At 38.3% G+C, this 24,942-nt stretch overlaps 1 protein-coding gene across 11 annotated transcripts in view; it reads right to left on the bottom strand.

The window, feature by feature from the left end:
• The window catches only part of GPATCH8 (G-patch domain containing 8), a 95,523-nt gene extending 71,118 nt beyond the window's left edge, over window positions 1-24,405 (bottom strand). For 7 of the 11 annotated variants that reach the window (XM_081273002.1, XM_081273000.1, XM_081273003.1 and 4 more), the window contains exon 1: window positions 24,262-24,320. Coding sequence is in view for 1 of the 11 variants with exons in the window: in XM_081272995.1 (XP_081129121.1) it covers window positions 24,262-24,306 (45 nt within the window). In the remaining 10 variants the exon portion in view is untranslated. Of the gene's footprint in view, window positions 1-24,261 lie in introns of all 11 variants that reach the window. The other 4 variants (XM_081272996.1, XM_081272997.1, XM_081272999.1 and 1 more) reach the window with 2 other exon arrangements.
• Window positions 24,406-24,942: the final 537 nt, after the last annotated feature.

Below are 24,942 nucleotides of genomic sequence, written 5' to 3'. Positions count from 1 at the left end.
AACATAGTAAGGCCCTAAGCAACTTAGTGAGACTCTGTCTGAAAATAAAAATAGTTGGGGATGTGACTCAGGGATAAAACACATCTGGCTTCAATACATAGTACCCCCCACCCCGAAGAAAACATATAGGAGAATATCTTTGTGACCTCAGGCTAGACAAAGATTTCTTTTTTTTTTTTTAAGAGAGAGTGAGAGAGGAGAGAGAAAGAGAAAGAGAGAGAGAGAGAGAGAGAGAGAGAGAGAGAGAGAGAGAGAGAGATTTCAATATTTATTTTTTAGTTCTCGGCGGACACAACATCCTTGTTGGCATGTGGTGCTGAGGATCGAACCCGGGCCGCACGCACGCCAGGCGAGCGCGCCCCCACTTGAGCCACATCCCCAGCCCTAGACAAAGATTTCTAAGACACAACACAAAAGCACAATATATGAAAGAAAAACAGGGGCTGAAGGTGCAACTCATTGATAAGAGTGTGTGCTTAGCCCATACAGAGGTCCTCAGTTCAATTCCCAGCATTCACATATACAAGACCATCTGAAAAATCTACAATTAATGACATACGACATTCTGGAAAAGGTAGAACTATGAAACTACAGATATAAGGAGGCTGACTCTTAGTGGGGTAGGAGGAGACGCATGGGAGGAATAGATGGAGGAATAGATGAATTCTAGACAGGGAAGAGGGGTGGAAGGGGAAGGGAGAGGGCAGGGGATTAAGAACGATGGTGGAATGTGATAGACATCATTATTCAAAACATGTATGAACACAGAATTGGGTGTCAACATACTTTATATACAAACAGAGATATAAAAATTGTTGTATATGTGTAATAAGAATTGTAATGCAGGGGCTGGGGATGTGGCTCAAGCGGTAGCGCGCTCGCCTGGCATGCGTGCGGCCGGGGTTCGATCCTCAGCACCACATACCAACAAAGATGTTGTGTCCGCCGAGAACTAAAAAAAAATAAATATTAAAAATTCTCTCTCTCACACTCTCTCTCCTCTCTCTTTAAAAAAAAAAAAGAATTGTAATGCATTCTGCTGTCATTTTTTAATAAAAAAAAAAAGATTTTACTAAAAGATTAGTGGTTCCTAAGGGGTTTTGGGAAAGAAGGAATGAACAGGTGGAACACCGGAGATTTTTAGGAAAGCGGAACTATCCTCTATGATACTATATAATGGTGTGCACATGTCATTTGTACAAACCCACAGAACTACAAAATCAAAAGTAAACCCTAAAGTAGACCATGTATTTTGACTGCTAATGAAGTATCCATACTTATTCACTTATTGTAACAAATGTACAGATGTACTGTAACACATATGCAGGATGACTGGGGAGGAGAGGCACTGTCTGTAAAGGAGAGATTGGATACATGAGAACTCTACTTTTCCTTCAACTTTGCTGTGAATCTTTAAAAACTGCTTGAAAAAATAGTTTATGTATTTAGTTTTAAAAATAAATAAACAAAAACGAGAATAAACTCATATTCAACATTTCTAAAGCATTTCTTCCAAACAATATTTAAATTTTAAAATGTACCATAAAACTGACAGGTAACCAATTGACAAAAATGGCTACTTCTAAGAAATGAAATGGAGAAAGAAACCCTCATTTTTTTTTTTTTACTTGTTACAATGTAGCCTGAACATTTAACAATATCTATAATTATTTTCGTTACTAGGGATTGAACCCAAGGGTGCTTTACCACTCAGCTATGTCCTCAGTCCTTTTTATTTTTTAAGACAGGGTCTCCCTAAATTGCTTAGGGCCTTGCTAAATTGCTGAGGATGGTCTTGAATTTGAGATCCTCCCTCCTGCCTCAGCCTCCCAAATTACAGGGATTACAGGCATGTGCCATGGCACCCAAATATTATTTGTATTTCATTATTATTATTTGTGTTTAATAATATACCTTTATAAGTAGGGAATCACAATGTTCTAAAGTTAAGACACTTCTAGCAGTTTCCTCACTTGTGACAAGAAGCTATTCCAAAAGGTAACATATCTAGATGTATGATTAAGCTTCAGTCTAACAAAATGTTTGAATAAGAACATTTCGGCTGGGGATATAGCTCAGTTGGTAGAGTACTTGCCTCACATGCAAGCCCTGGGTTCAATCCCTAGCACCACGGGGGTGCGGGGGTGGGGTGGGGGAACATTTCACATACACACACAAAACACAACAACTTAAGAGGCCCAATTTCTAGAGCACAAATCACCTTAAAAGATTGAAAGTATGAGGGGTTAGGGTAACAGCAAAAATATGAAAGTACTGAGTCTTTACAATGACATATGACATTCTGGAAAAGGTAGAACTATGAAACCACTGATACAAGGAGGCTGACTTAACTTAAAAAAAAACTGTACAAAATAACAATCGCATCAATATGTACAACTATAATGCACCAATAGAAAATGTGGGGGAAAAAACACTACAAACATCATCTTTTCATTGTGTTTATATAAAAAGGATGTGTTCTGCCAAGAAAAATGGCATATGCCCATAATCCCAACAACTCAGGAGGCTGAGAGAAAAACCAAAAGTCCAAGGTTGCTGGGCACGGTGGCACATGCCTCTAATCCCAGTGGCTCGGGAGGCTGAGGCAGGAGAATCAAGAGTTCAAAGCAGCCTCAGCAAAAGCAAGGTACTAAGCAATTCAGTGAGATAAAATACAAAATATGGCTGAGAAGTGGTTCAGTGGTCCAGTACTCCTGAGTTTAAGCCCCAGTACCAGGGCAGGGGGTGTCTAAGGCCAACCTCAGCAATTCATTGAGACCCTATCTCAAAACATTCCTATAATCCCAGCATCTTGGGAGGCTGAGGCAGGAGGATTGCAAGTTCACCAGCCTCAGTAATTTAGTGAGTCCCAAAGCAGCTTTGTGAGATCCTATTTCAAAATAAAATATGGGGCCAGGGCTGTAGTTCCGTGGCAGAGGATTTTCCTAGCATGTGTGAGGCACAGGGTTTGATCCTAAGCACCACATTAAAAATAAACAAATAAAATAAAGGCATTCTGAGGCTGGAGTTATGGCTCAGCAGTAGAGTGCTTGCCTAGCACGTGTGAGGCCCTGGGTTCAATCCTCAGTACCACATAAGAAAATAAATAAATAAAACAAAGGTATTGTGTTCAACTACAACTAAAAAAAATAAATATTAAAAAAATTTAAAAAGGCATTTTAAAATTTATTATTTGTGTCCATCTATAATTACAAATTAAAAATAAAATAAAATATTTAAAAAGGGCTGGGGATGAGCAGCCCTGGGCATTTTAAAATTTATTTTTCTATCCATCTACAACTACAAATTTAAAAAAAAATAAAATATAAAAAAGGGATGGGGATGAGCAGCCCTGGGTTCAATAACTGGTACCAAAAAAAAAAAAAAAAAAAAAGAAAGAAAAATGGCTGAGGCTGTAGCTCAGGGGTAAAGTGCTCCTGTTTCTATGCCTAGTACCTCCGCACTCAAAAATGAAGAAAGAGGGCTGGGGTTGTGGCTCAGTGGTTGAGTGCTCACCTAGCATACATGAGGCACTGGATTTGATCCTCAGCACCACATAAAAATGAAATAAGGATATTGTGTGTCTACCTACAACTAAAAAATAAATATTTTTTTAAAATGAATAAAGAGGGGCTGGGGCTTGCCTTAGCACATGTGAGGCACTGGGTTCAATCCTCAGCACCACATAAAAATAAATAAACAAAATAAAGATATTGTGTCCCTCTATAACTAAAAAAAAAATGAATAAAGACATGTTATTATTGTAACCCAACACATAGCATTCAGTAATTTTTCTGCCATCTACTAGTAATTGTCTTGATACAGGGCATATAAATAAAGAATGAATACCTGGAAGGAACCATGGTTTATGGTAAACAGAGAATTATAATATGATAAGTACCACAGCAGAGGGGTAAACAGAAAGTTGGAGGAATACAGATTAGTAGCGTCTGGCAAGACTGGGAAATGGAAATGAGCTAGAGCTCAGCCAGGATGGGAGCTAAGGAGAAATATGAAGTCTGTCCCATAGGGGGAATGGTAGAGTACCAATCCTACCAAAGGCTGCCTTCATAGAGTATGAATTTATTCTTTGAGCTATATTTATTCTATGTGGTAGTTGAAGATATTAAGAGAAAGAATAGTATGATTACTAGATGAGCAAAGATAGAAGAAAAAAAAAAAGAGTAAGAGAGCAATATGATTTTTCATTAAAAACTGTTTAATAGAGGACTAGGGAGATAGCTCAGAGATAGAACAAGTACTTAGCAAGAGAAAGAGGTCCTGTGTTCAATCCCCAGCACCAATAAACAAACAAAAAATGTTTATTAGGGATTGGGGGTAGGTAACGGAAAACTTCTGGAGAACATAAAAGACAGTGTAATGTCGGGAGCTGGCACATAGGAAATGAGCACCCCTTAGCCTTGAGTGATGAGATGTGGCAAGCCAGCCATAGGCTTTGTGTATGTGAACTATGAGCATTGAGTGCACAAGTGGACTGAACCGACAATGCCCCTCCATTTGGGTGGGCCTTGCTCTGGTCTTTCTACTTGCTCGGCCATGATCCCCATACAGCTTATGAGATGGGTATAGACTCCCTGATGTCAGTCAATCTGCTGACAGCAAACATCATGAAGCTAGACTCAACCCCCTGAAACCTGACCCCCTGCCTCATTTGAATGACTTATCCAAGGACCCCTAAGATCAGAGGAGCCATCACAGTACCCAAAGAAAAAGGTATTTCTCTGTCTCTGTGATTATTTCATGCAGCCCAGTTCACCTGGAGTGACCTTGAGTGTTTAATCGTGGAACATGACAGTGGAGATTTGGAGGGGATTGCCTTAAAGATTAAAATAGCTCTATCCAAAAAAAAAAAAAAAAGGAATTAAAGAGTTGTGGTGGCCTACACCTGTAGTCCCAGCTTCTAAGGAGTCTGAAGCAGGAGAATGTCTTTAGTACAGGAGTTTGATATAAGCCTGGACACCACAGTAAGACCAGGCCTCAAAAAAAGGTGGGGGGTTGGGGGGGTGGAATCTGTCACAACCTAGAGGAGCTTAAAGACACATAACAACTAAAAAAAATGAAGTATCGGGCTGGGGATGTGGCTCAAGCGGTAGCGGGCTCGCCTGGCATGCGTGCGGCCCGGGTTCGATCCTCAGCACCACATACAAACAATGATGTTATGTCCGCCAAAAACTGAAATAAATATTAAAATTCTCTCTCTCTTCTCTCTTCTCTCTCTCTCTTTTTTTCCTCTCTCTCTCTCTCTTTAAAAAAAAAAAATGAAGTATCCTGTATGGGATCCTGGAACAGAATATGGTCATTAGGGAACACCAAGGAAATCTGAATAAAATTTGGAACTTTGTTAATGATAATTTATCACTATTAGTTCATTAGTATGGTAACTAATATACTAAACTACATAAATCTTAGTAATAGGGGAAACTGGGTATAGGGTATGAGACGTACATGGGAACTCTCCATACTGTCTTAGCAATTTTTCTGTAAATCTGAAACTGTCCTTAAAGAAAAGATTTACATATTTAAAAAAAAGGTTTTGGAATGGTCAGTACCACTACATACATACACACACACACACACACACACACACACACACACACTCAGCTTCTTTTAGCTTTGTATAATACCTTCAAGAAATCTTTACCTAATAAATTTGTGAAATACTCAGTGTAGTATTTGGCAATCAGCTGCTGAATTCAGGATTTTTTTTTTCGGGGGTGGTGGTGGTGATGCTAGGGATTAAATCCAGGGCCTTATGCGTGGATGGCAAGCACTCTACCAACTGAAGTATATCCCCAGCCCCCAGGATAATTTTTACCATTCCTATTTTATAATAAGAAAACTGATACAGCGGGCTCATGCCTGTAATCATAGTGACTTGAAGGCTAAAGTAGGAGGATCACAAATTCAAGGTCAGCCTTGGCAATTTACCAACACCCTGTCTCAAACTAAAAAAGTAGGCTGAGGGTGGGGGCTGGGGTTGTGGCTCAGTGGCAGAGCACTTGCCTAGCTTGCATGAGGTACTGGGTTCGATTCTCAGCAAAATAAAAGGCATTCTGTCCACCTACAACTACAAAAAAAATTAAAAAAAAAAAAGTAGGCTGAGGTTGTGGCTCAGTGGTACAGTGCTAGCCTCATGTGTGAGGCAGTGTGTTCAATTCTCAGCATCACATGTAAATAAATGAATAAAATGAGGTTCACTGACAACTAAAAAAAAACTATTTTTAGTTCCATATTTCCACCACTGTATTATACACAGAGAATCAAAAAATTTTAAAAACCTCCACAATTCTAAAACAATATTCTCTATAGAAGGCAGAATTAGTGAAAATCTTTTGCTTATCATAAAAGACAAAGACTAGAAAAATTGACAGTACTACAGATTAGAGGAGACAAAGGAGAAATAACTAAATGTAATCAATGTGAAATCCTGAGTAGGATCCTAAATAGAAAAAGGATATTATTAGAAAAACTGCTAAAATAATACCTGTGGTTTAGTTACTAATACTCTGCCACGTTAATTTCCTAGTTTAGGTAATTTTATTATGGTAATTATGTGGATATTTTAGTAAGAAAAGATGAGCAAGCGGTATACAAGAATTCTCTGTACAATTTTTACAACTATTCTACAAATCTAAAATAATTTTAGAGTAAAAAAAAAATCTTTCAAAGTTATGGAATAATCTCCAAGACATATTGTCAAAATATCTAAGTGCTAAAAACAATGTGCCTGCATGCTATCCTTTAAGTAGGAAGAATAGAAAATGCTTGTATGTGTAGCCGTGAAAAGAACACCCATGTAATTGGAGTGGTCATTTTTGACAGGTGATTTACTTTTCACTCTGTCTTTTTAATGTTATGCTAGAAAATCAAAAAGAAGAGGAAGAAAGGAAAATAAGATGTAATTTTTAACTCTCAGGATACAAACTACAATAGTAATAATCGTGATGAAGGTGGGGTGATAATAATAGATATTTTATTTCTTGTCTCCTCTCCTGCCTTCAAATTTTTTTCAAATCATTCTTCCCAAAAATAGTCAGTATGATACCTGATTACTTTGAAGGCCTTAACAGATTTGGAAAAGTATTTTTCACTGCTTGCCACCACTTTCAAAACCTCATTAAATCTATCAAATCCCTTTAGGGCTAGATGATCATATAATGTATCATACAAACCAGGGCACTTTGAGAATAAAAAGGAAATAAATATTATTCTAGGACAAAAAGTATAAACCAGAACATATGGCCATCCTAGTAAAATTCATAGATCCTATGTCTAAAATTTAGTTTTAATAATAATTGGTTGGGTTGGGCATGGTGGTGCACACCTGTAATCCCAGCAACTTGGGAAGTTGAGGCAGGAGGATGGTGAGTTCAAACCCAGTCTCAGCAACTCAGCAAGGCCCTAAGCAACTGAGCAAGATCCTATCTCTAATGAAATATTTTAAAAGGGCTAGGAGGGCTAGGGATATAGCTCAGTTGGTAGGTACAGCACCACCAATAAAAGAGGGGGGAGCTGGGAGCCAGGCGTGATGGCACACTTGTGCCTGTAAACCCAGCAGCTTGAGAGGCTGAGGCAGGAGGATCATGAGTTTAAAGCGAGCCTCAGCAAAAAGCAAGGTGCTAAGCAACTCAGTGAGACCCTGACTCTAAATCAAATACAAAAAAGGGCTGGGGATGTGGCTCAGTAGTCAAGTGTCCCTCAGTTCAATCCCTGGTACCCACCCCCCCAAATATATACACACACATACACACATATACGTGTGTGTGTGTGTGTGTATATATATATATATACATATATATATATATATATAATTTTTTTTTACTAGGCCAGGCATGGTGGTGCATGCCTGTAATCCTAGGGACTTGGGAGGCTGAGGCAGGAGGATGACAAGTTAAAGGCCAATGCCAGTAATTTAGTTAGACTCTGTCTCAAAATAAAATAAATACGTAAACAAATAGAACCAGGGATGTAGCTCAGTGGTAAAACACCCCAGCGTTCAATCCCCAGTATCAAAAAAAAAAAAAAAAAAAAAAAAAAAAGAAAGAAAGAAAGAAATTGTAAGTGTACATATACATATACGTACACCCACTGACCTTCCCTCAAAAGCCTCCATTTATGCTAGCTCTAATTACAAATGAATAAAATATGAGATTGGATATGCGGGTCAGTGGTAGAACTTGCCTAGCATGTGTGAAGCCCTAGATTCTATTCCCAGTAAGCAAAAACAAGAAAATAGCCAGGCTCACCTGTAATCCCAGCAGTTTGGGAGTCTGAGACAGGAGAATCGTGAGTTCAAAGCCAGGCTCAGCAATGATGAGGTGCTAAGCAACTCAGTGAGACCCTGTCTCTCAATAAAATACAAAATAGGGCTGGGGATGTGGCTCAGTGGTCAAGTGCCCCTGAGTTCAATCCCCAGTACCAAAAACAATAAAAACAAAAACCCAAGAAAATAGAATCTGGCTGACCTGCCCTGTGTATCATGAAAATACACAGTAGCTCTAGTTTCTCACAGGTCAAGGATTCTGCTTCCAAATGTGAGACAAATGTGAAAATAAATTTAGCTTTGATGATAATTTAAATATAGACAGGGATTGCCCTATCAATATAAGTATAATCTTATTTGTTAACTGATTATGATTTTGGCATCCACATAATCCCACAGCTGTGTCTTTCCTGGGTAACTTGACCATTGAGCTATATTCACAGCTCTTTTCATTTTATTTTGAGACAAGGTCTTACTAAATTGCCCAGGATGCCCTTGAATCGGTGATCCTCCTGCCTCAGCCCCGAGTCTCTGATATTACAGGCTTGTGCCACCACACCTGGTGTCAATTTGTTTGGTTTATATTTTTATTAAATTCAAAATTTGGGGGGCTGGGGTTGTGGCTCAGCGGTAGAGCACTCATCTCACACGAGCGGGACCCTGGGTTCGATCCTCAGCACCACGTAAAAAATAAGTGAGTGAAATAAAGGTATTGTGAATAAATATTATTATTATTATTATTATTTATTATTATTTTGCTTATGGCCTTTTATTTGGATTCTTCACTCAAGCCCTACAAATGTCAAGAGTAGGCCTGCTTATAGGAATGGGGAATGGGGGGTGGGAGTGATAAAAGTTCCAGGATGGAGTAAGCCAGTCTGATGTACTCATTGTAATAGATTTCCACATTATTTTTCTGGTAATGGATACGGAAGCCAGGGTCGCTTTACAACTGAGCTACATCCCAGCCCTTATTTTTAAATTTGAAACAGTCTTGCTAAGTTCCTTAGGCTGCCCTTGAATTTACGATCCTCCTGCTTTGGCCTCCAAAGTATCTGGGACTACAGGCATGTGTCACCTTGCCTGGCTCAACAATTCTTAAAGCATTTAGAAAGGTGAGAAATAATAGTTAGGAATTCCTCTGGAACCCACAGTAATGCTGCATTGTTTCTTTTCACTGGCTGGTATGATAGATTCTCTATTCAGACACTTTGACCAAAATTCCACAATGGTCCACAGAAGAACACATGTATTTACAATATGTCACACAGAAAGAAACTCACAACTAAAAGGTGATTATTGTAATTATTAAAACAAATCCAAATTCTAACTATCCATAACACAATCTTCATACTTGAAATATCCCTCAACTCACTTTATAAGATACCACAGCAACTAACAATTCAACCTAGATAATTCACCACACAGCAGAGAGTCCCTAGGTCTGAACATTTTTCTCAGATTCTACTAAGCTTCTCTCTCCAATATGACTTCCTTAAAAAAAAAAAAAAAAAAAAGGAACACTTTTATTTCAGACATGCAAGAAAAGCTATTTCAGAATTTACTAATTCAAAGCATGTATCTATATACATGTAACAAAAGAAGCAACATCTTATTACAGCTCAGCACAGAGCATCTAAAGCAAACAGGCTAAATGCCTGTCTTTATTTACTCATCAATTAAAATATCAAACCAACTTCTATGTGTCTAATTGTGACTCAATACAAGAAAAATGAGGAAAACACGAAAGACTTTGCATGCCAAGACTTCTTAAGTCCAGGGAAGTAAGAAATTATAAGAAGTATAAAATAGGAGAGGTAAAACAACGCAGTGATTAAAGACTGAGATCAGTCCAAAATAACTGAAGTTCTTTTGATTTGCTAGTTGTGTGACCCTGGATAAGTTTTTAATTTGTAAAATGGGAGTAACAATAGAATCTACTCTATGGGGTTAGTGGGGATTACATGAGATAATAGTGCATAACTTACTGCCGAACACAGAGTACTCTGTGCTCTATCAGGTGCTACTATTACTAATAAAAGTGTTATTACTCAAATAAGACCAAAGTGTTGTAATAGCACAGAAAATGAAGCAACTAACTCTGCCTAGGGAAGATATCAATGTCAGAGATAACATTAAATGGAGTCTTTTTTTTTAAGTGTAAAAACAATTCTTTAACAGCTGTACAGATACTGAAGGTATCATATTACCCTCACTTTATGAGGGTAAATGTGAAAATTTAGAAGAAATGAACAAATTCCTAGGAATGTATAACTATCAAAATTAAGGTAAGAGCTTGGTCCAATACCACAGCAGCCACTGTTTTATAGGTGGCATTTAGTACTTGCCATAGAAAGTATGCTGTGACCCCTGTAAAAAGGAACTAAGCCCTAACCCCATGTGGTGGTACAGCATGCACTGTGATGCAAAAGGATGTGGGCCCCTACCCAGAAGAGGGCTGTTGTAGTTGAGAGATGGCCTCGGTCCCCTAGGGCCTAACGTGAGGTGTCTTGATAGGAATTGGCCTCTGCTCTCATACTTGGATTAGTGCTGTCTCATGGGAGTGAACAAATTCTCACTCTTGTGGGACAGCACTAGTTACCAAGAGAACAGGCTCATTTGCCTCATTTGCATAACCCTTGAATAAGTAGGAATTTGCTAGAGAGAAGAGCATTCTTGACAACATATGCAAAATAAGAGCATATGCAAAAGCAAGAATAATCAAAGAGCCTAAACATGTCCAGGTAACAATAAAAATCCCAGGATACAGACAACAAGGAGAAAAATGAAGAAATCAAGTACAGTTGTTATAATGGCATCAGATAGTTTTAAACCAGATTAGTGAGTTTGGATCTTACACTAATGATATCAGGAACCACAAAGAAAGTCGCATCTTAAGAGAGAAAAGGTTCAAATCTGAGTTTACTAACTGTGTAGACTAAATTTCTCTAAGACTCAGCTTTTTCATCAGTAAAATGGGGGATACCACCACCACCACCATCTAGTTTGGAGGGTATCTTGGATTAGATAAATATCCTAAAATTCCTTGGTACTAGAGCTGGAATGAAATATGTAATCCACAAATAGTAGCTGATATTACTCTGATACTGTTCTGTTCTCACCAGATAACAGAGCAGTCAATTTTTTACATCATAATAGTCAGGGGTAAGTTTATAATATCCTCTAACTTGAACTGTCAAGTTCAAGTAGAAGTATCAAACTCCTTTCCAATTGACTTTGTGTTCTTGCTGTGATGGTTGGGGTTTTTGTTTGTTTGTCTCTTTCTTTGGTTTTGATGATGCTGGGGATTGAACCCAGGTTCTCTGTATATGCTAGGCAAGGCACTCTACCACTGAACTATTACCCCAGCCCCAATCTATGCTTTTTCTGGAAACAAATGATCAAACTGGACTGCTTTGGTCTGTTTTTTCTTTTTTCTTCCTGTGGTGCAGGGGATTGAACCCAGGGCCTGTGCAGGCAAGGCGAGCACTCTACTAACTGAGCTATATCCCCAGCCCTGTTTTCTATCTTTTTATGATGCCAAGCTAACAAATGGACACGCAATAATTTTGGGGAAATTAAATGGGGTTTTCTGATAGACCTACACATGGTGAAAATGTCAACAAGAAGCCATAAACAATCAATTAATTTTATTACACAAGATATTTTTAAAACAACAACAAAAAATCATCTTTAAAGACAATTATACCAGTCAGGCACGGTGGCGAATGCCTGTAGCGGCTCAGGAGGCTGAGGCAAGAGGATCGTGAGTTCAAAGCTGCCTCAGCAAAAGTGAGGTGCTAAGCAACTCGGTGAGACTCTGTCTCTTTATAAAATTCAAAAATATAGGGCTGGGGATGTGGCTCAGTGGTTGAGTGCCCAAGTTCAATCTCCAATACCAAAAAAAAAAGACAAGTAGGGGCTGGGGATGTGGCTCAAGTGGTAGCACGCTCGCCTGGCATGCGTGCGGCCCGGGTTCGATCCTCAGCACCACATACCAACAAAGATGTTGTGTCCGCCGAGAACTAAAAAATAAATATTAAAAATTCTCTCTCACTCTCTCTCTCTCTCACTCTCCTCTCTCACTCTCTCTTTAAAAAAAAAATAATAATCTTTAAAAAAAAAAAAAAGACAAGTATACCAACTACTTCTTACCAGTTAATTAATTGGCAGATAACTCTACCTCACATGAGAAACAATGCTTTGCAAACTGATATGGTGCCAACACTCATCTCCTTCAAGAGAGGCCAAGCTACACAGTGCAGCAGAAAGAAAATACAATAGGAAAATACAAAAGAAAATACAATGGAGTTTAAAACTCGGCTTTAGAGCCAGGATTGTAGCTCTGCTAGTAAAGTGCCTGCCTGATATGCACAAGGCCCTGGGTTAGATCCCCAGACCCACAAGAGAAAGAAACAAAAACAAAAACTGGATGCAGTAATCCCAGCTACTACAGAGGCTGAGGCAAGAGGATCACAGGTTCAAGCTGGAGGAAAGTCTAAGCAACTTAGCAAGACCCTGTCTCAGAACAAAAAACAAAGGTTGAGGATGTAGCTCAGTGTCCCTGGGTTTAATACCTAATATTGCAAAACAAAAGAAACAAAACAAATAAGACTCAGCTCGGCACCAGATAAACTGTATACCTGGGCCTCAATTTTCTCATCCATAAAATGGAAATACTATTTTATTTAATTCCCTAAATTACTAGAACAATCAGAAAAGAATGAAATAAAGGCACTTCTTAAGCCATGACAGTATACAAGTATACAATATTATCATTATCATCTCCAGGTTAAATGATCTGATAATGTCCTGGTGCCTCAGTTCTTTTAACTTCCTTTCCTACAACCATCCTGTCTTCCATTGTACCTTAGTTATTCACTTTCATGGTCATAAACAATAATTTCAACATTGTACTATCCAACCACCAACAACTTCTATCTTCCCAGCTCATTTTCTCTGGTATACTCACACAAACAAGTCCCTCTAACAACCTAAAATATATTGATCCTACCAACTTTTCACCTTCTCACCATTACTACCACCATCTCCCACAACCCCAAAGTCTTTATTCATTACCCTATCAAGCTTAAAATCAGATGGTCCATTATTATTATCACTTCTCTGTATATATCCTCAATTCATGGGGTTCCATTCACATTAACTTTGGTGAATAGAGACTGGTTATCAAGAGCTTTAACTGTATGGATATAGTATATCCAACAAAACTAAATATCAATTAATCTTGTTATAAGAAAGCAGGAATTTTAATGTCTATCCATTAACAAAAACATCTTAAATCACTAGTGCATTCCTGCTTAAAGTACTAAAATAAAACTTACTTTGCAGCCCTAGCTTTTGCTTTGTCCTCCCCTCTCCCTTTTTTCCAGTTCTGGAGATCCAACCCAGGGCCTTACACATAGTAGACAAGTAAAATACCACTGAGCTATATCCTCAGCTCCTACTTGTTTTCTTCTGCCCAAATAAATGTTCTCCCATTATTTTCCTTTGCAAAGATGCAATTCCATCCTTCAAGATCCAGTTTAAATGCTAGCTTCTCCATAAAAGCATGTCTAATCATCCCACTTTAAAGATTCTTTCCTTAGGAGTTTTGCATTTACTAACTGTACAATTCATTTGTTAATCATGTCAATCTTAAGAATAACAAACAAAACATCATCATTACTTTTCTTACCTCTTGACCTAGAAGTCCTTGAGCAAGTGGGGAGACACTTCTTAAATAACTCCTCCCCACAGACATCCACACACTTCTTAGTACAATCACTTTTTTCTTCTTTTCCTGATAATTCTAAAAATTAAACCCAGGGCCTTATACATGGAGTCAAGCACTCTACCTCTTAGTTATGCCCCCAGTCCCAAATATTTTTTATTTAACCTAGTTTTCAGAAATTGGTCTATATTCTAGAAATTATTCTCAAGGTAAATATCTCTTCCACAGGTGATACCCTAAAGCAATATTAAACGAATTAATATTTCAACCATTTTTGCCCTTTAAGATACCTCATAATTTTACTTATAACTAAAATAAAATTATTGGACCATAGCCAAAAAATCTGCAAGCATCTTCTTTAATTTCTTCTATAGTCAAGACCTGGTATAACGGGTTAGGGGTGTGTTTCAGTGGTATAGTCTAGTCAGAATGTGTGAAGCTCTGGGTTTAATCCTTAGAGTGAGCACATACACATACACACACACACACACACACACACACAAAATTTGTAAAGATGTAGAGTAGCCAGACACTATGGTGTACACCTATAATTCCAGCAACCCAGGAGGCTGGAGCATCACAAATTTGAAGTCAGCCTCAGAAACTTAGTGAGGTCCCAAGCAACTCGGTGAGACCCTGTCGCAAAATTCAAAATTAAAAAGGGCCAGAAATGTAGCTCAGTGGTAAATTGCTCCTGAGTTCAATCCCAAGTACAAAAAACAAAACAAAGTACCAAATTAATTTCTCAATTTTGATCAGCACTGTCTACAAAATGATTAAACAAAAATTAAGCTTTGCTTCCCTCATTAACTCTGGAAAAATAATGTTATATGACCCAAAAGATGTGTTCACTTTTCCTACTATCATTATTAAAATGTCAGAAGACATGATCACTTTTTCTTATTATAACTTTTAAACTGGAGAGCCATTTTGTATTTTAATTCTATAAAACACTAAAATGAATTGTAATTCCTCTTTGAAATCAATGTAATTGCCAAAGAATGACAAACTAATGACAACTAATAATTGGAACCTCATGAAATGAGACAAAATATAATATTATAAAGATATTTTCTGGTAGCTTTAGTGACATGCAATGCAGAATTTACCTTCCTCGAGATGTCATAAGAAAAGAATAATTAAGGAAAGTAATAGGAATCTCCTGTATTGCTCTCTAACAACTTTAATTCCTTACTATCTATAACATTTTCTCAAACACTGTGTGCTACAAATCTACCTACAATTCGAGAACAACTTTAGGTTTGTTCTCTTCTATTCATTCCTAAATTAGGTAAAAGACAGCACTTGCTTGCCTCGCACATGTGAGACCCTGGGTTCGATCCTCAGCGCCACATAAAAATGAATAAACAAAATAAAGATATTGTGTCCATGTATAACTATAAATAAATAAATACACACACACACACACACAAAAAAAAAAAAACATTTGGGCTGGGGTTGTGGCTCAGTGGTAGCGTGCTTGCCTAGCATGCGTGAGGCACTGGGTTCAATTCTCAGCACCACATACAAATAAATAAAGGTCCATCAACAACTAAAAAATATTTTTAAAAAAAATACTAAACATTTGTTTAAAATTCAAAGAAATCACTTAATATAAGCATGTCAATACAGAATATTCCTTTTTTGAACTTGGGCATATTTAACTTTTTGTACTAACACTATGCATTAAAACAAATATGGTTAGACTTCCACAGTTAAATGTACAATTCACTTTTTTTTTAAATTTTAATATTTATTTATTTTTAGTTTTCGGCGGACACAACATCTTTGTTTGTATGTGGTGCTGAGGATCGAACCCGGGCCGCACGCATGCCAGGCGAGTGCGCTATCGCTTGAGCCACATGCCCAGCCCGACAATTCACTTTTTATAAATGGAAAATCATTACAACATCTTCTGGTATTCGCTGCAATATCAAATCAATGACTTCTTTCAGTATTTGTGGTGGTCATTTGTAATTCTTTTGGTAATTATCATGAATCTGCTTTCACTAATTCTAAATGGCAATGCTAATATGAAAAGGATTAATGCCAGGGTGGGGATACGGCTCAGTTGGTGAGTGCTTGCCTCACTGCCTCAAATGCAAAGCCCTGGGTTCAATCCCTAGCACCACCAAAAAAAAAAAAAAAAAAAAAGAAAGAAAGAAAGAAAGAAATGAAATGAAAAGAAAAGAAAAGCAAAAAAAAGGATTAATGCCAGACATACAAGCAAAAGTACCAGGCTGTTTCAAAGGAGGAACTTAATAGAATTCAAGAACTGGATTGGTGCACGTCTGTAATCAAAGTGGCCCAAGAAGCTGAGACAGGTATACCAAAAGTTCAAAGCCAACCTCAGCAACTTACTAAGACCCGGTCTCAAAATAAAAAATAAAAAGGTCTGGGGATGTGACTCAGTAGTTAGATGCTCCTGAGTTCAACTCCTAATATTTAAAACAAAACAACAACAACAAAAAAATACCTGGAGATATATATATATACCTCAAGCTGGAACCCATTTTCATTAATAAAATATTAGAAACTGACTAAATCATAAGAACAAAGACAAAACCTCTACATGGATTTCAGATCCATAATTCAAAATCTCATGAATTTCTGCTACTTCCTTTCAGAAAACTTTTTTTTCCCTTTCTTTGCATTGCTGGGGATCAAACCCAGGGCCTTACACATGCTGGGCAAGTACTCTTATCATGAGCTATACCTTTTAGCTCCTAAAAGAATTTTATCAGTAGGGGGGATAGGAAGGGCAGCAGAATAGAATAGACATTATGATTCCATGTATGTATTATATGTCAAAATACATTCTGCTGTCATGTATGACTAAAAAAAATAAAAATAAATCGTATGGTTAAAAAAAAAAAGAATTTTATCATGAGACTGGGAGTATAACTCAATGATAGAGCATGTGCTTAGCAAACTCAAGGCCCTGGAGTAAATTCCTGGCACCAAAAATAATAATTTTTTTCATGATGGGCATGGTGGTATAGACCTGTAATCCCAGCAACTCAGGAGGCTTATTAGGCAGGAAGATCACAAGACTAGCCTAGGCCACTTAGCAAAACTCGGTCTCAGACAAAAATTAAAAATACAAAAATTTTTTTGCAAACCCAGAAGAAATCACTTGGGAATGTATCTCGGATAGCTATAAAGCAGCATAATCACAATGGCTAATTACATATGTTTTTTATATTTTTAAGTCAAATATTTTCATGTTCACTATATAACATATCATTAAGACCTAAGAAAATGTGATAAAAGAATCCCTCTGCAGAGTATTCTTTTTTTTTGAGAGAGAGAGAGAGAGAGAGAGAGAGAGAGAGAGAATATGAGAATTTTTTTTTTAATATTTATTTTTTAGTTCTTGGCGGACACAACATCTTTGTTGGTATGTGGTGCTGAGGATCGAACCCCAGCCGCACGCATGCCAGGCGAGCGCGCTACTGCTTGAGCCACATCCCCAGCCCCTGCAGAGTATTCTAATGAGAACTGTACATGAAAAAATACAATAGGGACTTCTGTTTTTCTATATTTTTGACTGTACTAGAACAGCCCTGAGATACTAATCAACAGTATATTTGTACAAATATGCTTCTTATTGGCCTCTCATGCCTAAGTACACCAGAAGCCTACAATCACAGTTCTTCACAACCCCAATATAAACACCCCACAAAAAAAAAAAAAAACTTATGTCTCTGTGGTGTTATTCCTTGATATGTCCCACATGTTCAAGTGTTTTCTACTTTTAACTATATACCATTCACTCTAGTTTTTGTTTTTTAATGGAACGCTTCACAAATTTGTGCATCATCCTTGAGCAGGGCCATGCTAACCTTCTCTGTATCATTCCAATTTTAGTATATGTGCTGCCAAAGCGAACACCTCTTCACTCAGGGAACCTTCCCTATGTTGATCTTTGGTCCTCTTGAATATATTATCCAATAATATTATCATTTTGCATATATTAATAATCATACCGATTTATCATCAGCATTTTGAAACTGGTATTTTATTGGTTCCAATCCTTGCCACCTATCATACTATGGGATTGGAAACAGAAATGATTTTGCCTAAGTTTCAGTATCCCGAGCAAGCTAACACTGATTTTCATAGCTTATGGCATTTCTTCCAAATGAGGAAAAGAGACACAGGAAATGATTAAAACACTCGCCCATATGTCATCTCTGGCATCCCTGCTTTAGAATGCCAATTCTATTCCAAAGAACCACACAATGTACTAATCGGCTTCTGTGACCTAAGTATCTTAAAAGTATGAACCTCTTCATTTAATGTTTCAACTAAGAAAAATCTGAAGGTCATATCCTAGAATCATATGAAACACAATAAGGGGACAGGAGGTATAGCTCAGTATTAGAACACGTGCCTAGCTTGCACAAGGCTGGGTTTGACTGCCAGCACTTAAAAATAAAAAAAGACAAACAAGAAGGAATTCTACAAATAAAACATTAACTTGCTTGCTGCTATTTAACAGTATGATCACTTATATGAATTCTAAAAATTTCTTGGGCAACTTTTACTTGTTTTTTGGGGGGAGGGATTTAATCTGGGTACAACCTCAGTACTTTTATATTTTATTTACAGAGGGTCTCTCTAAGTTGCTTAGAATCTTACTAAATTGCTGAAGCTGACCTCAAATTTGTGACCCTCCTGCCGCAGCATTCCAAGTCTCTGCGATTACGGGTGTTTGCCACCATGCTTGGCCTCATTGATCAATTACTGTCATTAAAACCCTAAAGAAGCTGGGTGTGGTGATGCAAGCCTGTAATATCAGTGACTGAGACAGGAGGATTGAGAGTTCAAAGCCAGCCTTAGCAAAAGCGAGGCACTAAGCAACTCAGTGCAACCCTGTCTCTAAATAAAAAATACAAAATAGGGCTGCTGCGTATGTGGCTCAGTGGTTGAGTGCCCCTGCATTCAATCCCCAGTACAAAAAAAAAAAAAAAAAAAAAAAAAATCTAAGAGAAGACTAAGAACAACAACTAATAGTCCTCTGCAAGTAAACATACTAAAGAACATTTCTTCACTAGCATTCAGTTGCATCACCATTAATGGCCGCACAATAAAAAACAATAAAATATAAAACACCACACACCAGCCCCCAACCTATGCTGGAGATTCAACCCAGGGCCTTGCAAATGGTAGACAATTGCTCTACCAAAGCACTGTATCTTAATAGCATCTTAGAGCTATATAACAACGTAGATCAAAACTTTCTTGGGGCCAGGGTTGTAATTCAATGGTAGAGTACTTGCTTCACATGTGTGAGGCACTGTGTTCAATCCTCAATACCATAAATAAATAAATAAATAAATAAATAAATAAGGCATTATGTACAACTACAAAAAATAAATTTTATAAACAAATAAATGATATTGAGTCCATCTACAACTAAAAAATTTAAAAAAAAAAACTTTCTTTAATGGATCTGAAATTCAAAATGGTGACTACATCTGTATCTTAAATTACAATATGTATTTTCCATTAGTTTGTGTAACACTTTGATCTGTAAATAAATGTCTTATTTGGTAAACACAGGTAGAAGTCCCATCTCATTCAGAAACTGAAGTCAGATTCTTAAAGAAATAGTTGAAACTTTTAAAAACATTAAAAAAAAAAAAAAAGGCAGCCTAGATAACACAGATTTCCAAAGATAAAATACCACTTTAAAAAGCTAAGAGAGGGGCTGGGGTTGTGGCTCAGAGGTAGAGCGCTCGCCTCGCACGTGCGAGACCCTGGGTTCGATCCTCAGCACCACATAAGAATAAATAAGTGAAATAAAGGTATTGTTTCCAACTACAACTAATAAATAAAAAACTAAGGGGGGGGGGGGGAGCTGGGTTTGTGGCTCAGTGGTAGGATGCTTGCCCAGCACATGTGAGGCACTGTTTTTTTGTTTTTGTTGATGTTGTTGTTGTTGTTAAATATTTTATTTCTTAGTTGTAGTTGGACACAACACTTTTATTTTATTTATTTTATTTTTATGTGGTGCTGAGGATCGAACCCAGGGCCTCGAACATACTAAGCCAGCATTCTACTACTGCGCTACAACCCCTAGACCAAGGCACTGGGTTTGATCCTCAGTGCCACATAAAGATAGATAAATAGATAGATATAGATAGATAGATGGATAAATGAAGTGAGGGTGTTGTGTCCTAGGGGAGGATACAGTGTGGCTCAGTGGTAGAAAACTTGCCTAGTAGGCATGAGGCCCTGGGTCTGATCCCAGCACCACAAAAATATATAAATGAATAAATATATCTCAAATCAACTTTGAAAAAGTTAGTCAAGGGGCTGGAAGTATAGCTCAATGGTAGAGCACCTGCCTACTATGGACAAGGCCCTGAGGCTTGATTTCTAGCAAGGGGATAACCTAGACAAAACTAAACTAAAATAGTTAACAATATATCCTTGACACAGTGTAACTTATCACTGTCAAGAAGCCTCCCTAAAAGCCTCCAGCAGATCAAAAAGAAACAGATCTGGACAAAACAGAACAGAGTAAAAACTGTAATTGTATCACCTTTCTAAAAGCTCACTTATACTTTGTGACCTATAAGTTTATCCTCCACATTTGATGACTCATGTACAGCTATATAAAATATGTAATTGCCAGCAGAGATAATTTGAGCACAGGATTCAAAAAGTCATTCTGAATCCAGGTTTTGCCATTTAATGGATGCATTATACACATCTGTTTCCTTAACTTTCTGTGCCTCAGCTATTTCACCTGAAAATAAAAGTAATACCTACTTTATTGTGAAGAGTATACAACACACATAAGCCTCATAGAAAAGTATCTGGGGTTTGTTTTGTTTTGGGATATTCTCCAATACCCATCTAGGGAGGCTTCTTGACAGTGATAAGAACTTAAAGAGCTACCTATATCCCCAACCCTTTTCACTTTGTGATAGGGTTTCACTAAGTTGTTTAGGACCTCTCCAAGTTGCTGAGACTGGCTTTGATCCTCCTGTCTCAGCCTCTAAAGTCACTGAGATTACAAACATGCACCACACCAGGCACCTCTGTATTATTACAATAGTTACCAAATTTAAAAAATGTATACCACTGGTAACAATTACTGCCTATATTCATAAATGCATCAAATGGCATACAAGTTAAGCCTCTCACTACATTAGACAAAATACCTTTGGGCTGAGGTGTAACTCAGTGGTACAGCCCTTGTCTAGTACCCCTGAGGTCTTGTGTGTGACCTCAGCACCAAAAAAAAAAAAAAAGAAAAAAAAAGAAAAGAAAAAAGAAAGAAAGAAAGAAAAATTGAAACTTTAGATGTTCACAAAAGTCTAATAATAAGCCCAACTATTTTAGAGATAACATTCAAATGCTCCAAAATTTGCACTTCATAGTAAATTGGTAAAGAGTGAAATTCTAAAATCTCAAATTACATTTCCAAATTAAAGGAAAAAAAAAAAGAGAGAGAGAGAGAGAGTCATTTGGAACTTACCAGAGAAGATGAACAGAGAAATTTCCAATGCTATGAGATCTGCTTAAAGCAACAAGATCTATTCACTGTGTTTGGAAACCTACCATGGGTTTGTTTTCAAGTGTAGTCAGTGGTTTAACCTCATTTATCACTTAAACCTTAAAAAGAGGCCACTTTTAATCTTGAATAATCTGAACTTGAAAAATGTTACAGATACATTATTTGCAGGAGCATTCTATTACATTTCATTTCTCTCCAATAACTTTAAATCAAAGGGCATCATTAATAAAAGTCAATCTATATATTCCCCTTTAGTAAACCATCCAAAAAAAAAAAACAAAAAACCACACTGTTTTCACCTCACTACCTCACCCCCATGCAGTGTTCTACCATTGAGCTACACCCCCAGCCTCTAAGTATTTTTAAATGAATGCTTTATAGAAATGTTAGCATAATACTTATAAAACAGGCAGGGAATGTAACTCATGCTTAGCATGTGCAAAGCCCTCCCTGGGTTAGATACCAATCACCACCAAGAGGAGGAGGGGGGGGGGTCATAAAATTTTTTAACTTCTTATAATTGTCTAAAAGGTTTCCATTCCCAATACTCTTATTGACCCCAAATGCTGGAACATACGAATTTTAAAAAACAAAATTTTTCTGGATGACCCAACACAGCAAGAGTGGGTTATTTCAACATAAAAGCAGAAAATTAAATCATATATATCTTCAAATTACCACTAAACAACTAAAATCAGGTCCTACAGTAACCCCCTCAGAAGAGAGTCATCTCAGAAACTGGATACTGAAAAGGTACAGTATAACCTCAATTTTTTTTTGGTGTGTGTGTGTGTGTGTGTGTGTGTGTATAACAGCATTCACATCCTGCTGTCTACAGTTTCAAAATCTTCATTCAAGGTCCTGCAAACCCTGTTTGATAAGCCGGCTGAAATTCTGTGTTTGACAGCCATTTTTCCTCAAAACTTAAAATTGTCCATATTATGTTTTTATTTTATTAGGATTTTTTTTTTTTTTTTTTTTTTTTTTTTTTTTTTTTTTTTTTTTTTGGTGCTGGGGATTGAACCCAGGGCCTTGTGCATGCAAAGCAAGCACTCTACCAACTGAGCTATGTCCCCAGTCCTGGAATTTTCTTTTCTAAAAGGCATTTGAAAGTTTTCATTATCAATATGTCTCCTTAGAAATTACCAAAAAAGGTTTCACACATTGCAGCCCAATCATGTTTTCTGGTGCTTGCTTTAAAAAAAAAAAAAAAAAAAAGTATTTCTGGGGCTGGGGTTGTGGCTCAGCCCTAGAGCACTCTCCTAGAATGTGCAAGGCCCTGGGTTGCATCCTCAGCACCACATAAAAGTAAATAAATAAAGGTATTGTGTCCAATTACAACTAAAAAATAAATTTTTTTAAAAAATCTTTCTCAGGGGTCAAATGGCTAGTACAAACTGCTTCAAACTTCAGTGGACCTCCGTGATATTCTTACAATATCCTGAGGTTCTGTATTGTGCTGCAGCTATACAGCAGACACAAGGCTTTTCAACACCCCCCCACCATCCCTTAATGCTGCAAAACTTCTCATGGCCCTCTATATACTACACTGTCAACAGCGTTGGTTTTAAACTGTTAAGCTGCTTTACCTGTTTATTTACCAACCCAATCATCTCAAGGAATTCCAAACCTTCAAACTGCTCTCTGAAACACATTTAGAGTATCCCCGTGTTGCTTTGAGGAAGATCTGCAGCGGGATTAAAAACTTGAGTTCTGAGGTTCATCCCCTGACCCAAATTGCTATTGCCAGGATATGCGGTAGTAATGCAGTGGTTTCTTTGGGACTCTGAGGACGTATTTTACCTAGAAATAGCCAATCTCTACAAAATCTTTCAGTCTCTGATATTTCTGCAGTAACAATGCCCAATAGTTATGTATTTTAAACAGCCAAAAGACGAGTTTTCTATTCAGGTTTCCCCACCGGCCAATAAAACTTGCCATCACAAGGGTATTTTTCCATACCAACGTCTGGGAGCGGGGGGTCGAAATCAAGCTTTTGGCACTTGTTATCACACACTTGGAAAAGCCATTATCATTATGCTTCTTACAAATCTCCTTTGGAGGTAGGATTTGGAGTTAAGCTTACAGCGGTCCACATTCCTATAACTTATTGTTTTCCAAGCCCAAATAACGGCCTAATAACAACATTAGCATCAATACCCGGAGAAATGTCCATGTTTGACTAACAAAAAAAAAAAAAAAAGCGGATAATAGCTAAAGTACCCTTTTCCTGGATAAGAGAAAAGGAAAATCAAGACAATAGAAGGATGTATTTATCGCAGTAAAGAAAAGCGGAGAGTAACCCCAAGAAGATCCGTGTGAGCAAAACCTGGCAGGCGTTGAAAGCCCTGGCCTCGGCAACACTCGCCCCAAGCCTTTCCAACCCCATCCAACCCTCTTTTCCCCTGGGAGCCAGTCCAGCGCCTGCACAGGACCGTCATCCGACGAAAGCACAGCCCCCCACAAAAGCGCCCGGCTGGGGTTCCGAAACGCAAAGCCAAACCTGGGTTTAAAAAATAGGAGAATGGGAGTAAGAGGAGATGCGGCCTCGGCTCAAGCTGAGAGGCCCCTTGAGAAATCCGAGGCAGAAGAGTGAGGCGGTTCGCCAGCCCGAGCAGAGCCCAGAAGGAAAGCGAGCCGGGAGACTGGAGCTAAGGAGGTTCCGGGATCCGCCAGAGGCTTCCCCGGATCCTCGACGAGGCCCGTGTTTACCTGAAAGTCTCGGTCCTCGTTGAAGCGGGAGAAGCGGTCCGCCATTTTGCCGCCTTCACTCCTCTCAGGACGACGCTCTCCGGTTCGCTCCTTCCCTCCCGCGACGCCCGCCCCCCTCCGTCGTTCCCCGCCTCCTCCCACGCCCACCGGGCGCGCGCAGCCTGGGGAGTGAGCGAGCGAAAATGCGCGTCCTGACGAGAGCTGCGTCGGCGCACGCGTCTCCCAGCCCCGGAGGCGGAACCTTCCTTCAAGTCCCCGCCCCGCGAACCCCCAGAGCAACTCTGGGGCCGCGCTTGCGCCCTCGCGCCCGAAAGACGGAAGCACTTCCGGAGGGAAAGGTCAGAAAGGCGAGGTGCGGCTCAGTTTGGATGTTTTGCTTTTGCTCTTTCTCGAGTTGTCTTTTCTCATCATTGTTTTTCTATGTACGCAGAAGTCTGTTTTCCTTTATTCACCAAATGGCAGCATCATGAATGACTGGAAATGCAGACTTTAGAACCAGTTTCTTTTTAAGTGTATTTTTTTTAACTGACATAATACTCGTTCTTATTATAGGGTACTTACAGTACATAGAGTTCGATACATGTAGACAATGTGTAATGAACAAATCGCGGTAATTGGCCTATTTAATTTCCAATCTTTTTTCACCCTGAAGACGAAAGAGGAAGAATCCCTTCTCTCATA

The sequence above is a fragment of the Spermophilus citellus genome (assembly GCF_964194105.1).
Source record: "Spermophilus citellus genome assembly, chromosome: 17".
Taxonomy (NCBI): Eukaryota; Metazoa; Chordata; class Mammalia; order Rodentia; family Sciuridae; genus Spermophilus; species Spermophilus citellus.
Note: the sequence above shows the minus strand (reverse complement) of the source record. Positions and strands in the feature narration are given on the sequence as shown.